The sequence below is a fragment of the Thermothielavioides terrestris genome, chromosome 1, assembly GCF_000226115.1.
Source record: "Thermothielavioides terrestris NRRL 8126 chromosome 1, complete sequence".
NCBI classification, from domain to species: Eukaryota; Fungi; Ascomycota; class Sordariomycetes; order Sordariales; family Chaetomiaceae; genus Thermothielavioides; species Thermothielavioides terrestris.
Window position 1 is genome coordinate 3,241,117 of NC_016457.1, and position 15,537 is coordinate 3,256,653.

Below are 15,537 nucleotides of genomic sequence, written 5' to 3' on the forward strand. Positions count from 1 at the left end.
TCGACTTAGCTATATTTCGTTCCTCCTTTAGCAAGTTGTTGCAATAGCTATACTAGTAGGTATATAACGTCTACTCTATCTTATTGATAGTAAAGAGGATCTAATTCTTTTTAGTTTTAAAGCGTTTAGGGTTGCCCTTAAAGGCTTGATAAAGGTCTTAAAGCTAAATTTAATACTTTTAGAAGGTAACGTTCTCTTCCAATAGTATAATGTTCTTGACTTTAATAGTTTAACGATCCTACCCTCTATCCTCGCTATTATCGGCTAATCTAGTACTATCTCTCTTTTGTTTATTAGGCAGCTCGCTTATTCCTAGCGACTAAAGCAATTCCTACTCCTAGTCTTTAAGTTCCTTTAGAGCCTAAAGTTAGGTAACGTAGGCCTACACCTTCTATAGCAGGTCCCCTATAAAGAACAGTTCTTCTCGTAGTAGAACACTAGGAGGTAAAAGAGATAGGCGGCAAGAGCTAAGAAAGGACCCCATTTCTAAGTTATAAAGTTATACTAGATTTATAAGCGAATTGACGATAATAGATAGCGATAAATAGGACAAGGATATAGGTATCTAAGTCGGAGTACTATAAATAGATAGTATCTTAGCTAATAGAGGAAGAAGGATTAGAATCTATAATAAAAGTCTTTGAGCGCTACTAGTAAAATGCCTTAAGGCGAAGAAGTATAATAGTATTATAGCAATGACCTAGGCGAGTAGTTACAGTTTCTAAGGCGACACTGTCTAAGTATATCTCCTATTGTCATTAGAGACTAATCCTTAGAGGATTAGGAATCTTCCTCCGCCTCGGTAGGCGACTGCCCACCCTTTTAGCTACGGCTCCCAGGCTTCGAGTATATACGTCATATTGCACGTTATAGATACAAGCTTCTAGGTTCTAAGTGCTCACTCCGTCTTAGAACTATGCCGGCTCCTGCTCAACAGCGGCTCGCGCATATGCTGTGACACAAAGGACAAAGGTAATAGCCTATTTACCTACTAGACCTATAGCAAAATAGGTTACTTCTTCTACAACTACCTAGAAAAGTCTAAAGGCGTAGACAAAGTTAAAAGTATAAGACGCTAAGGGTATAAAGGTACTTATTATACTCTAAGAGCTAGGTAAAAACTTAGTACTAGTCGCTTATAAAACAATAGCGTAAAGGAGAGAAAAGCCAATGCCTAATAGTAGACCCTAGTACTACTAGTGCACTTCTCCTATATAAGGACTGAGTTATAGAATGCTTCTAAGCTACTACTATCCTATATACTAAGAAACCCTAGGAGGTTATAGTAGATTTAGACATTTATACTAAAATTAATATAGTTAGCCTTAAATTTATAAAATAGTATTACCTTCCTATAGTAAAGCCTTCTTTGCTATAGACTTATATAGTAGACGCTCAAATGTCCTAGTCGTATAGAGTGTTCTCTATACTCCTAGAACTCTTAGATAGAAAGGGCGTAACGTAGAGACTCAATGTCCTCTATATAGCTATTGACTACCTATTAATCGAAGAAGGGTCGGCTATCATTTTAGGGATACCTATAATAGTAGAAGAATGTATCTTACTATTTCTAGTAGCTAAAGAATAGTAGTTTATACCTAAGATTACTAAAGTTCGTTTTAAACATCTAAAGCAGTTCGCTAAGACGTTATACTAAAAACCCTACGTTTATACTCTATTTGTATACCCTAATATACTATAAGCTCTATTCTCTAAGGAGGAAGAGGATAAGGAGGCGTAGATAAAACTGTCCTAATATAAGGACGAAATCCCTAAAGAGCTTTAAGACTTTACTAACGTATTGAACCTTACTAAAGCCAATATACTGCCACTATACTATAAGACCAATTATATTATCGAACTATTGCTAGGTACAATACCGCTAGTAGAGCCTATTTACCTATTAGCTTAAAAGGAGTTAGATATTATTAAAGAATACCTTTGTAAAAACTTAGCAAAAGGGCGTATCTAAAAATCTTAGAGCCTAGCTATAAGCTTAGTTTTGTTTATACCTAAGAAGGATAGTACCCTCCGACTCTATATTGACTACCGAGGGCTCAATAAAATTATAAAGAAGAACCGCTATCTACTGCCCTTGATCTTAGAAATCTTAGACTATATAATTAGTACTAAGGACTTTAGTAAATTAGATGTTAAAGAGGCCTACAACCAAATCTATATTAAGGAGGGAGACGAGTAGAAGATAGCCTTTTATACTTAATATAGCCTATTCAAATACTTAGTTATGCCTTTTAGGTTAACTAACGCTCTAGCAACTTTTTAAAGCTATATTTATTAGGCACTAGGGCAACTTATAGACGATTTCTATATAGCTTTCCTTAATAACGTCCTAATCTTTTTAAAGGACTATAACACCTATACTTCCTATATTCGACAAGTCCTTAAGAAGCTCTAAGCAGTATAGTTATACTATAAGCTAAGTAAATGCTAGTTTTACTAATATAAAGTCAAATTCCTTAGATACCTAGTAACTTCTAAAAGAATTACTATAGATATAGCTTAGGTCTAAACCATTTAAGAATAGCTAGAACCTACTATTTACTAGGATATTTAAATCGTTTTTAGATTCTATAATTTTTATTAGCGGTTTATTTCCTATTATTTAGAATTAGCGCTACCTCTAACTACTTTGCTAAAGGGATTAGAAAAGAGGAGGAAGCTAGGATCTCTCTAATTTGCTAACAAAGAACGAACAGCTTTTAAGCGACTTAAGCAAGCTTTTATAGAAGTATCAACATTATACTACTATAACCTATAGAGAAAAGTAACTATTGAGACTGATATCTTCGACTTCGCTATAGGAGCGGTCCTATTTTAGGAGGAAGACAATAGAACAAAACGACCTATAGCCTTTTAGTTAGCTAAGTTCTTAGGATTGCTAAAGAATTATAGGACATCTAATAAGGAAATAATAGCAATTATTAAGGCCTTTAAACATTGGCGCTATTATATTAAAGAGAGTAACTTTCCTATCACTGTCCTCTCTAACTACAACAATTAATAGAGCTTTATAAAGCAAATATACCTGAATAGGCACTAAGCCAGGTGGTGTATATACCTTGCAGAGTACAATTTTGTTATTAAGTATCAAGTAGGCAAGCAAAACTCTGTCAACGAGCTATTGAGGAGACCTAACTATTGAGGAGACCCGACTACGAAGAAGGGTCGGCTTTAGAACGTATAGCGTAGTTGCCAACTCTATAAAACAAGATGGTTGGACTTTAGCAAGTGTTCGTAGAAGAGAGACTTCTATATATTCAATCTATTATATAGATAGGCATAGGATACTAGATGCCTAGTAGCGTAGAGACTTAGCTATATATTAGCTTTAAGATAGCTATAAAACGTTAGATAGTCACTACCTAGCTAGTAAAGTAGGGCACTTAAGAGCCTCTTAGTATAGACGAACTCGAAGAATTGCTTAGTCGAGAGTAAATTGTACCTAAAAAGATTGTAGCTATTTATATATAAAGCGAAGCCCTATATAACTTAGTACCTTCTTAAACAATAAAAGAGTTGATCTTAGAGTTGTAGGACTTAGATCTAGTGACGTAAAAAATCAAGGACTATCTAAAAACTCTATAGCGAAGAACTAACGTTGCTTTTAAATAGGAGTTAGGATCTAATAACGAACTAATATACTAAGCTAAGCTCTATATCCCTACTAAGGAAGCTATAAAATAAGAGCTCCTTAGGCGATACTATAATAACCCTTTAGTAGGCCACTTTAGTTACAACTAAACTAAGGAGTTGCTATAACGAAAATACTATTAGCTAGATATTAATAGAGATGTTAGCGAATATTGTAATACCTACCTAGTATATTAGTACTAAAAACTAGTAAAGTATCGACCCTATAGCAACCTCTAATCCCTGCTAGTACTAATCTAACTTTAGAGCAAAATTGCTATAGATTTTATTATAGATTTTCCTATAGTAGAACAACTAGATAGCGAAAAGGATATAATCCTAGTTGTAGTTGACTAATATACAAAGATAAGTTGATTTTTCCCTATCTCAACTTCTATTCAAAGCTAGGAACTAGCTAAACTCCTTTACTAAGAAATTGAACTTAAGTACAGAGTACCTTATAGATATTTTAGCGATCGAGGGTTGGTCTTCACCTTCTAATTTTAAAGCAATCTTTGTTATTTTAATTAAGTAAACCGGAGACTCTCAATAACGTTTTACCCTTAGACTAATAGATAAACTAAACAAATAAACTAAACCCTTATCCAATATTTGCAATATTTCGCCTTTATAAACCCTATTACTTAGGCAACCCTTCTCTCTAAAGCCGAATTCGCTTATAATAACTTTGTTAATACTACTACTAGGATTACTCCTTTTTATATATTTATAAGTTACGACTCTACAATCTCTCGTTGTATCAAGGACAATGCTTAATAGAAGAGGGTACTATACTCTAATATAGTAGAATAGATTAAGAAACTTAAGGAATTGCGTTAATAGTTAGAGCAACACTGGGCTAACGCTATAGCAAGTTAGAAACAGTACTACGATAAAAAATATAAGCTAATAAAGTTTTAAAAGAGAGCTCTAGTTAAGCTGTCTACCTAGAACTTGAAACTTAAGACTAGTAAAAAGCTAAAGCCTTGGGCTAAAGCCTTGGTTTATTAGGCTATTCTAAGTGTTGGACTAAGTAGGGTCGTTAGTATATCGGTTAGCATTGCTATACAAGTATATAAGGTTGTACAATATATTCCTAGTGGCTTTATTAGAGCCTTAGTATCTATAGACTATAGTTAAAGAAGCTTAGATGCTAATGCTAGACTTAGAGGATAATGAGAAATAGGAAGTCGAGGAAGTGTAGGCTAGATAGTAAATCGAAGGCAAGACGTTCTTTTAGATAAAGTAGGTAGGTTAGCTCTTAGAATACAACTAGTAGGTCTACAAAGACAATATAGCGAACATATAGTAATTAATTCACTAGTTTCGGCGAATATATAAAGCTACTACTAAAAGAAAACGAGGGGAGGACGCTTAAATCGTATTAAGTAGTATACAATATAGCAATATTAGGTTAGCTTAGTTGTAGCTAGAGACTAATATATATAAACTAATTTATATAGGTATATATAAACAAAACAACTAGATCCCTCCTTTAAAACTCCAATTAGACTATTAGAGAACGCTAGGTCAACGAATTATATAGTAGGCAGACCTGCTCTATAAGGTCAAAGGCATTGTTATAATTGCTAATCTTATTGGCAAGTAGTAAAATTAGACCCTTAGCGAAATTATATTTTACTTAAGTCTAGGCGAGGTAACCTATATCGTTGGGACGTAGGTGGCACGCCCTCTTTAGGTCCTAGACCTCTAGATTATATTAGTGCTAAATCGCTATTAGCGATCCTATCGTTAAACCTAAGGGATAAATGGAAGTAATTTACCTTCGCCCTAGATATATTCTTAAGGCGTTTAGGGCGTAGGAAGAGGGAGATGTTCAGCTCTATATACTTTACTACTATAGCCTTAAAGGCTAACTGCTACTCAGTGGTAAAACACTTATTTAGTATAATATCGAAGATATAGTAGTAAACCTTGTCTATAGCGTAGAATATATTAATCAACTTTTTCAATAAATATATAATACTATAGCGAATATTGTCCAAAAGAGCGAATTCTTTATCGTCCTCCTAACTACTAAAGGACTTGCAATTAGATAGAATCTGACTCTTCTTAGCCTTATAGAGGAGGTGAGCAATATATAAACTAATTATTAGATTAGTCAAATTGCTAGACATTGTACTAATAGCTTAATAGAATTAGTAGGTAAACTACTACTAAGTGTTAGTCCTAAGCTATCTACTGATATATAGATATCTTTTCTCTTTATATATTAATTATAATAGCTCGATGACGATTTAGTAATAATATACTTAGGGATAATAGATATCAACGAGTTAAGTAGGAGGTTCTGATATAAGGTATATAGACATTTAAGGCATAGTGACTTCTTGTATATAAGAAGCGTAAGAAACCTTTTAAGATCTATAATAAGTTAGTAGAGAGAAGGCGGTAAATATAAAACAAGGAGAAATGACAATATATAGATAGTAACAAGCGTAGGAATGTAAAGCGAGTAAATAAAGAAGAAGAGGGCATTGTAATTAATAAGACAGTAATATATAAAGAAAAGGAAGTATAAAGCGCGAAATATAGCTATAACAATATAAATTTAAAGTAAAGAGTAGGTAGTCTATATATAATAGTAAAATATAAATTGTTATAAAAAGGGCGAAGCGTACTATATACGTTGCCTTAGCAACTAGTCTAACTCTATAGGAATACCCCACTAAATCTCTAGCAAAGCTTATAGTCAAATAGACAATATATTACCCTTTATCCTGCTAGTTGGTAAGCCTATATAGGTAGGCGGACCTTTTCTAGAAGATTAGGCAATATAGTACACTGCCGACTACAAAGTCTAAACCTGAGGACAGGTTCTATAGAGGGGAGAATAAACTGTTATAGTATATACATAAGCCGTTGTTGAGCAAGCGTTGGTATAGTTCTAGAACAGAGTGAGCACTTAGAACCTAGAAGCTAGTATCTATAACGTACAATATAACGTATAGGATTAGAGCCTATAGACTATAACTAAAAGGGTGGGCAGTCGCCTACTAAGGTGGAGGGGGATTCCTAATCCTCTAAGGATCAGTCTCTAATGACAATAGGAGATACATTTAGATAGCGTCGCCTTAGAAACGGTAACCACTTGCCCTAGTCACTGCCATAATACTGTTGTGCTTCTTCGCCTTGAGGCATCTTACTAGTAGCGCTTGAAGACTCCTGTTACAGATCGTTTAGAACAGTCTTTACAACTATAATACAATTCGATCTTAAACTGAAGTAATTCAATGTAGTCAATACGTTTATAAACGTAGAGATTGACAAGGATGTCTTTATACAGATGCCCCAGGGCTATTGTAAGCCTAGAATAGTATTAAAGCTAAAGAAGGCTCTATATAGCCTATAGCACACAGTCGCCTCTCCTTTAGCAAAGGGCACTTACTAGTACGCTCTAGACCTTAGATTTCTAAGTAGAACCTTAGGAACCTTATATTATAACGAACAAAGGTATCCTTATCTTCTTTTATATCGATAACATCGTCCTTATATACTATAAGAGAGACTATAAGCGTATAAAAGAACTAATCAACGGCCTAAGGGCCCGTTATAAACTTATAGGCGGCGATGACTTACACTAGTTCCTTAGAATAGAGGTCTACTATAATTGAACAAAGCGCTTAGTGTAGCTTAGCTAAACAGTATATATCGAGAAGATCTACCAGCTTATATAAGACTAGAAGAAAGAGAAAACACCTATAGATATAAAGGAACTGCTCCTATACTTAGAGATTATAACTAGTAGGTTAGTAAGCCTATATTAAAGGAAGATCAGCTCTATCCTATATATAGCTATTAATATATAGCTAGATATTGTCTTTACAACGTTATAGCTTATATAGTTCAATCAGAACTCTAGATCTAAACACTATAAGGTAGCTAATAAGGTGCTATATTACCTCTATAAGATATAGTTCTTAGTGCTCCAACTAGGCAATAGCGATATTCTAATTGTAGCTAGCAATACTAGTTTCGCCAACAATAGCCTCGACTACAAAAGCTTATAAAACTACGTTATTATATAGTTTAGTAGGCTTATTATATAGTGTACTAGTAAACAAGACACTATTACTATATTAACTATAGAGGTAGAACTCCTTGCCCTAGCGTAGGCGGCCAAGGAAGGTATATTCCTATAGCGCCTATTGAAGGAGCTATCGATCGAACTGAACGACCACCACCTCTCTATTTAATGCAACAACTACTAGACAATCTGGCTAATTATAGCTGAAGTAGCTACCCTATAGACAAAGTTGTAGTATATTGATATTTATAACCACTAGCTATGTTAGAAAGCGTGGAACGAGAGAATCAAAGTGGAATATATGCTCTTTAAGGAAATGCTAGCAGATGGCTTGACGAAGGCACTGAACCTAGAGCCTTATAAGAGATTCGTTACCAAGTGTAACCTAATCGACATCAAGCACCTAATCGAACTACACGCTAACCAGGTATATAAAAAGGAACACTAGGCGAGCTAGCCTATACTAGTAGCTGAGAAGAAGGTTTAGTTTGCAACCTAAGGATATAGAACTGAGATAGGTAGGCACTTAGAAGGATCTGGGCAATGGAAAGACTTTAACACTATAGAACAACCAAACCAGAAAAATCATATAAATAGCGATAGTATTAGTATTACTAAATACGGTAGGCAGGTCAGAGCCGTGGCTCGACTTGGGGGGGGTGTGTCAGAACCTCGGCCTCAATACCGGGGGCTCGGCACCCACGGGCCGCACTGCCGTAATTAGGATCCACCAGAGCCATAGATCTGGATGCCCAGAGTAGCCCTCTCCTATACACTTTGATCAATACAACGAACACCACCATCATTGATCACCATCTCTGTGTATTAGGCACTTCGTGATAGCTTCATTGTCTCCATCCTGCACAGTAGCTCTGTCATCAGCCCCGGGCATCAGAATGGGCCTGCAGGATGAGGAGTGGGAAGGCGCTTCCCTGGCCATACAGATCAGGACGGTGAATTACCCCGGCGTGAAAAGGCTCCAACTCCATCGAACTCATCTGAAAGTGTTGCCCAGGATCCCAGAACCTGCAATCTGCTCCCAGAACAAACAGCTTGGTAAAGGGACCTGTCAGCCTTGCTTCCGTGGCACGCTGCTGTTGGTCGAACTCTGGCATTCCAGCGCTTCCAGTCATTCAACGTCGCCCTGCCGGGTACTTGCAGCGCGGCAGGCTTGCAGGCTTGGTCGGCCCCTGTCCCGTCGCGTCGGGTTGCGTCTTGGCCGCAGGGGCAAAAGCCTAGAACCAACGGCGCTTAATTGCCGGCGGGGATTCGTGGCTGTCGCGATTCTGCAAGCTTCCCCTGAATTTAGCGGCTGGTGCTGCACCGTTTGCTGGTTCCAAATCACGCCAACTCCACCAAACGAGTGGCCACCGTAGCCCCGAGACGCGACACGGGGATTTCCCTTACTTCGTCGCCAGAACCCCTCCAATGGTAGCCCGTGCAAGCCGAGCCCAAAGCGCGAGAGCGGCGCAGCTCATGCGACTTCTCCAGCCGTCCCAAGCAAAGAACAGGTCTGCCGGCTTACCTGAGTACAGCATGGATGTACCGAACATCCTGGGGCCAGTGAGGGGTTCGCGCGGGATTGCCGACACAGCAGCCATCAGCCATGGGGTTTCACTTATGCGACCTGCACGCCACACAAACCTTGGGAAACGGTCGAGGGCCGTTGGTCGGATACTTGGCATGAGTTGGTGTGGACCGCAAGCAACACACCCTACGGAGCAGCTTTGAATCGCCGACGGAACCCACTCACCTGTGGCCAACGATGGCGTACTCACAAACCTGCCTTCCACAGACACCTGTTCCTCAATCCTGGCAATGACATGGAGCTCGAGATCAAGCAGGCCACGCGACTTCTCCAGGCGCAACGTGCCGCCGACCGCGACGAGCAGCCGCTCACCTGGCTTCGGAACAGGTTCTCTTCGCAGGCCGGCGCCGAGTTCACGGCACGAGAGGTGAATAAGGTTCTTGCCGAGGTCGTTGAGGCGGATGGCTCGGTCGGCGTTGTCAAGGGCCTGCTTGCTCTCGGGGCGGACGTCAACTTTGTGCGGCGCAGACATTCCACCACGTGGAGCAAGATCACCCAGCGGAGCGACCCGGGCGAGAGGAACAATGTCCTCCTTCGCGCTACAATTCGATGCCGTCCCGAGACCGTCCACGTCCTTGCTGCGCATGCCGACCAAGTCAACCTCGATAGCGTCCTCCACCACGCAATAGCCAGGGGCAACCTCGCCGTCTTGGCGGCTCTGCTTGAGCACGGCGCAAGCCCGGTTCACCTGCACGACGACTTCCAAGAGGTGGTCTATCGCAACCAGGTCGACCTCCTCAGGGTCTTGCTCTCCGGCCACCACTTACCCTGCCTAGCTTGTCGCTCAACAGGCCTCCGCATTGCCGTTGAGAATCAGTCCTTGGAGGTCATACGACTGCTGCTTGACCACTGGGCCGATGTCAACTACGGAGACGCCGTCGCCCTGACAAGAGCCGTGGAACTTTCTCGCCCGGATCTCGTCGCGCTTCTCATTTCTGGGACGGTGCAGCCCTCGGCTCGCTCACTCGATGCTGCCATCGGCAAGCTGCGGCAGATGATGGGAGAGAGAGCCGGCACCTCGGATCACCAAATTCTCGAGTTGCTCCTGTCAGCAGGCGCTACCGGCCCCGAAACGTCCCGTTTGGAAATCGAAGGGCTTGTTGAGGCAGTGAAGCGGCGCCAGACTTTGCTCCTGAACATCATTTTGCGCTACAAAAGGCCGCCGGGTCAGTATGAAGCCGCAGCCTTGGTTGAAGCGATCCGAGCCGAGCAGTTGGATATCCTGGCCAAGCTGCTCGAGTTCAAACCCTCTTCAGCGAGCCTCACCATTGCCGTCTCGCAATCCGTCGGCCTTGGCAGCCCAAGCTTTCGCTATGAAGCAACCAGGCTCCTGATCGAGGCTGGGGCACAAGGTCCTTGTGCCGCCGACGCCTTGATCAAGACCGTCCACTGCCTCGTTGCTGATGCAAAACGAGGCGACAAGGTCAGCACCGAGCGGAACATGCGACTCTTCTACCTGCTCCTTCACGAAGGGAACGCCGATGTGAACGCCGCGAAGGGGGAGGCTTTGCAAATAGCGGTCCGATCAGCATGTGTGGAGGTGGCGGAGGAGATCGTGGCCAAAGAGCCCTCTCCTGAATCGCTAGGTGCGGCGTTAGGTTGGGCCATGGCTGTGCCTGACGGCCATAAGAAGCAAGCGCTAGTCGAGCTGCTGGTTCGCCACCAGATCAACGAGGATGCTGCTGGCAAGGCTCTCGTGTCCGTCTTCAAGGGCGAGCCTGGAAACTCGTGAGTGGAGAATCTACTTGTACATCCCTGCGCCTGCTGACGCAAACGCCAGGGCTCTGGTCGAATTGCTTCTCACCCGCGCTTCCGTGAACTACAACAACGGGGAAGTCTTCATCTACGCCATACGGAACTTCCGCCCTGAAACCTTCCATTTACTCCTGAGCCAGGGGATCGAGTACAAGCCTTTGTTCACAGCCGTCTTGGAAGCACTGAAGACTTCCAGACCAGAGCGAATTACCCTGTTCGGAGAGCTTCTGAGTCGGCTGCAGCTCGATCACCTCAACATGGCGCTGAAGCATGTCGTGTTGGAAGAGCAGACAGATTTGGCCTTGGCGAAGATGCTCCTTGATTCAGGGGCGGAAGCTGCCCTTGAGGATGGATTGTGCGTCAAGCACGCGGCCTCCACCCTTGACCGTGATCTGCTCCGCCTGCTTTCAGAATACCTGGACCACGACGGGAACATCTACGGGCAGGCTTTTGCCGCCATCATCAGCCGCGGCACCCAGTGGATTGCCTTCGAGCATGTTGACGTGGTAGATATCCTCCTCCAGCGAGGCGCATCCGGACCCATCGTCAGTAAAGCATTGGTGGAAGTTGTGGACCACCTCGCCTGCCAGGAGCCCAAGGCTGGCTTGGCTGGGGTCATGCTCCGCAGATTGTTTGCCGCCAATGCCGATGTAAATCACGAGAACGGGAAGGCGATGAGCATCGCTGCGAGCCGGGGAGACCCATTTCTCCTGTCCCTGTTATTGGCGAACGGTGCGACGTCTTCATCAGCCACGCTTGCGCTCACAGCTGCGATCATGGCTCATCACAGAGAGGCACTTCTCTTGCAACTCATCTCCATCTTCGCGGACAAGTCTTCCGTCACTCCCGATTTCAATCGGTCCATTCCCGGCATGCCACCCCCCATTCTGCTTTGCCTGAAGAGTTATGGCAGTTCGACCGCGATTTTGGACGGTCTCGTCAAAGCTGGATGCCATCTGGAGGTGACCATCCCAATGCGACTGTACGCCGAGTCTGCACGAAACAGAGAAAACAGGGTCGTCAGTTCGGAGCTGGAGCCGGCGTCCGTGTTGATGTGGGCCTTGGCTCAAGAGGAAGGACTCATCAGTCCTGCAGTCATCAAGGCGCTGATTCATCATGGGGGTAAGTGCGGTCTTGTCGTCCAACTGGAGGAAGTGCTCCATCCATCGCTAATCAAATCAGCCGATATCTCGTACACGACACCCAAGACACGAACTACGCCGCTACTTCTCGCTGTGAAGTTCGGCCTGATTGACGTTGTGCAGATGCTGATCGACGCTGGGGCGAGAGTCTCTGCCAAGGATGCGGCAGGACGTTCAGCGCTCTTCTACGCTTCGCGCGCCGGGAATTCGGAAATGGTGAAGCTGTTACTGAAGGCCAAACCCGTCGTGAACGATGGGAGCCTTCACGAAGCATCCCGGGGCTTCCATTTGCAGGTGATGAAGCGTCTTCTGGAAGCCGGCCACGATCCAAATTACAGGTCAATCAAGCACGGGGGACGCACGGCCCTGGGAGAGATCGCCTTGAAGGCCAATGCCCCATCCGACGTCGCCGTTGCGGAAGAATGCCTAGATCTCCTCGCGTCTGTCGATGCGAGCCCACTGCTCAAGGTCCACGGCAAAACTGTGATCTTCCTCGCACTCGACAACCAACACAACGAAGCCATCACGCGGCTTTTGCTCGACCGAGTGCTGTATCGGACACTGAACAGTCACGAAAACACTTACCAACAGGGAACCCTGCACTACTCCCCCACCGTGTACGTCTCTAAGGGCATCCTCTCCGGCCCCTGCTCGGACGCACTTTTGCAGCTCCTAAAAGCCCACGGCTGCGAAGATCGCTTTTATGCCTCCATGGAAGAGACGCAACCTCCCGATGCCGTCGGCCTACCAGAGGAAATCCGCGAGTACGAGCGGGAGCGCCGCGCCCGCGAGCGACAGAACCGCCTGATGGAGGAAGAACACGCTAACACGATCCGGCGGGAGCGTGAGAAAGCCATCGCGCTCGCCCAGCTCGAAGACGACAAACACTATCGGACCCTCCAACACCGCGAAGACGTTTCGCAGCAACAGCGCCGCCACCGCGGGCTCGACCACCACCAGGCGATCCTGATGGCAGCCGAGAAGCACCACAACGATTCTCAAATCAAACTGAGCCAAGCCGCCGTCAACTCCACCATCCGCTGGCAGCGCCACAATGACGACATCGCCATGCTCAACCAAAAGCGCGAGGCTGACCGCTTCCACCGCCACGAGACCCACCAACAGCAGCTGGCCCACCGGCGCGACAAGCTGCAGTTCGCCACCGAAGCCAAGAACGTGCGGCATGCACAGAGCCTGGCGCACCTGCGCGACAGGCAGCGGCAGGCATGGCAGGCATGGCAGGCGCGCGAGGACCGGCGGGCGCAACAGCTGGCGTGGGAGAACCGGCGGATGGTGCAGGAGTACGAGCAGCTGTGCAGGAAGGCGCAGCTGGGGCGGGAGGCGCGGCACGAGGGGCTCGCCGGGCTGCGTGAGAGCCACGAGATGAAGATGACGGAGCTGCGCACGCAGAGGGGGAATATCATCGGCCAGGTGAATCTGGAGGAGCTGAGGCGGTGGCAGCAGGAGAGCGAACGGAAGGCGAACTTGGCCCCGGTGCAGGGGAAGTTATTGGCTGGATGATTGATTTTTTGTTGTTCTTTTGGTACGGATCTGGAGGCCTTGGGGAGGCAATGTGTGATATCTGAAGGCGTTGGGTTCTGGATTGACCTATTCCCGGCGTTCTGGTGACAGGAAGGGTAACGAGGTTGTTAACGATGAAAGGGTCTTCGATCTTCCATTTCTCAATATTCGTGTATGATTCACGCGAAATCCGTCACACCGTGAATCCCAAGCTCTTGATATGCAAAGAGCCGTTCGAGGCTGGAAAGCAAAATTACTCGAAACACACCCTTGAACCCCTTTTCCAACATCGCCCGCCTCGACCTCCTCCCTTTTACCCACCCAATGGCCGAACTTTCTCCTGATTTCACTGCTGCTTATTTCTGGCGTAGATAAAGTTGGCCCCTAATTAGAAGACTCGCCGATGAGCACACTGAGATCGCACAAGCAAGCAAACAACACGTTTCCAGTTGACGTGCATCATGTAGGGCCACTTACCCACAGCCGCCAACCCGTTCTCTGCCGCCCACTCCCTGGCACCCTTCGTGTGGTGGTCGTGGTTGTGTTGGTGGGCGCCGCCGCCGCACCAGGTCTCGTCATACCCCCAGCGCTTCCTCGCGGCCGGCTTGGACAGGTGCAGCCGGTCGGTCGTGCCGTTGCTGGGCACGAACGCCACGAACACGTAGCGGTGGCTGCCGGTCCCCGCCGGCGGGCCGGGGGGCTTGTACGGCACGACCTCGTCCAGGTCGGCCAGCACGGGCACGCACGGCGCGGGCTCCTTGGGGTCGCACAGCCCCGGCTTCAGCACGCCCGACGCGACCCAGTGGCAGAACTCGGACCACTCGGGCTCGTCGCGCGAGGGCGCGTCCGGGTCGGTCAGCGTGATCACGTAGGTCACGTTGGCTGCGCGTGCGTTTTTTAGCGCCGGGGATGCGGCGGCCAGGATGTCGTGCAGCGCGATGGTCGGCTCGTCCTGGAGCTTCTCCGGCGGAAGCGTGTTGCCGAGAAGCGCGCGTTCCCAGAAGGACCAGGTGACGTGCAGGCCGAGCGAGGGCACGAAGTCATCGAGGACTGGCCAGGGACTGATTAGCGTATTGTCACACAAAACTGGCCATGGAGGCGTCGATATGTTGGTCCCCTCCTACCGGTAGGGATAATTTCAGCTAGCTTCAGCCTGTGAGGTGCATAGTCAGACCCAAATGGTCAAGTCACTCTGCCCAACAAGCGCGCGACGGACGTACCGTTCCCGGATCACCTCTGCGGCCTTTGCCGATGGCTCGGCCGCCCGAGACGGTCCGGTCAAGACATGCTGCGGATACTGCGGATGCTGCTCCTGGGCGCAGGCCCCAGCAACTAGCGACCCAATCGTGGCAAGCAACACGGTGAATCGGGCCATGAATCGTGGAGGTCCGCCAACAGAAAAATTCCGAGGAATTCTGTCTTCAAGGGACTTGATTGTGGTTGATCCAGTGAAGGAGTCGGATGGCATCATGCTGATGGACCGGACCCTTCTTGTCCAGCCGAGGCGGAATGAATGATGTCATGCCCGCCCGACTTCTGCGACCCCCAGTTCCTTGAGCTGATACCCCTCGCCTGTGCAGCAATGCATCGAATTGAATAAAGCGTTCAGCCAAGCCTGGAGCTGCCTACTTGATGCATAGTGTTGAAATGTATCCTCTTTCATGACTCTGCAGCGTTAATGGGAATCCTCCCCATTTCTATTCCGTCTGCCAGCCTCTTTAATCCCCGACCCCGAGACACCGCTGCTCCCGGTACATAGCATCATTAATTGGATTAGGGAATCCCATTGAGGCTTGTTATACGCGATCGATGGTACTTCCTTCGCCCTCGCA

The 15,537-nt window shown here is 45.8% G+C and overlaps 2 protein-coding genes across 2 annotated transcripts; one reads left to right on the forward strand and one right to left on the reverse strand.

The window, feature by feature from the left end:
• Positions 1-9,522: 9,522 nt before the first annotated feature.
• On the forward strand, positions 9,523-13,705 carry THITE_40294 (uncharacterized protein; the record flags this gene model as incomplete). The annotated part of the gene is made up of 3 exons (XM_003649333.1): positions 9,523-11,015; positions 11,068-12,164; positions 12,225-13,705. 3 exons carry the CDS (start codon positions 9,523-9,525, stop codon positions 13,703-13,705), a joined length of 4,071 nt encoding a protein of 1,356 aa, XP_003649381.1.
• Positions 13,706-14,051: 346 nt separating this feature from the next.
• On the reverse strand, positions 14,052-14,857 carry THITE_41571 (uncharacterized protein; the record flags this gene model as incomplete). The annotated part of the gene is made up of 3 exons (XM_003649334.1): positions 14,052-14,089; positions 14,183-14,755; positions 14,830-14,857. Coding segments are annotated over 3 exons (639 nt in total), but the record flags the coding sequence as incomplete, so codon positions are not given.
• Positions 14,858-15,537: the final 680 nt, after the last annotated feature.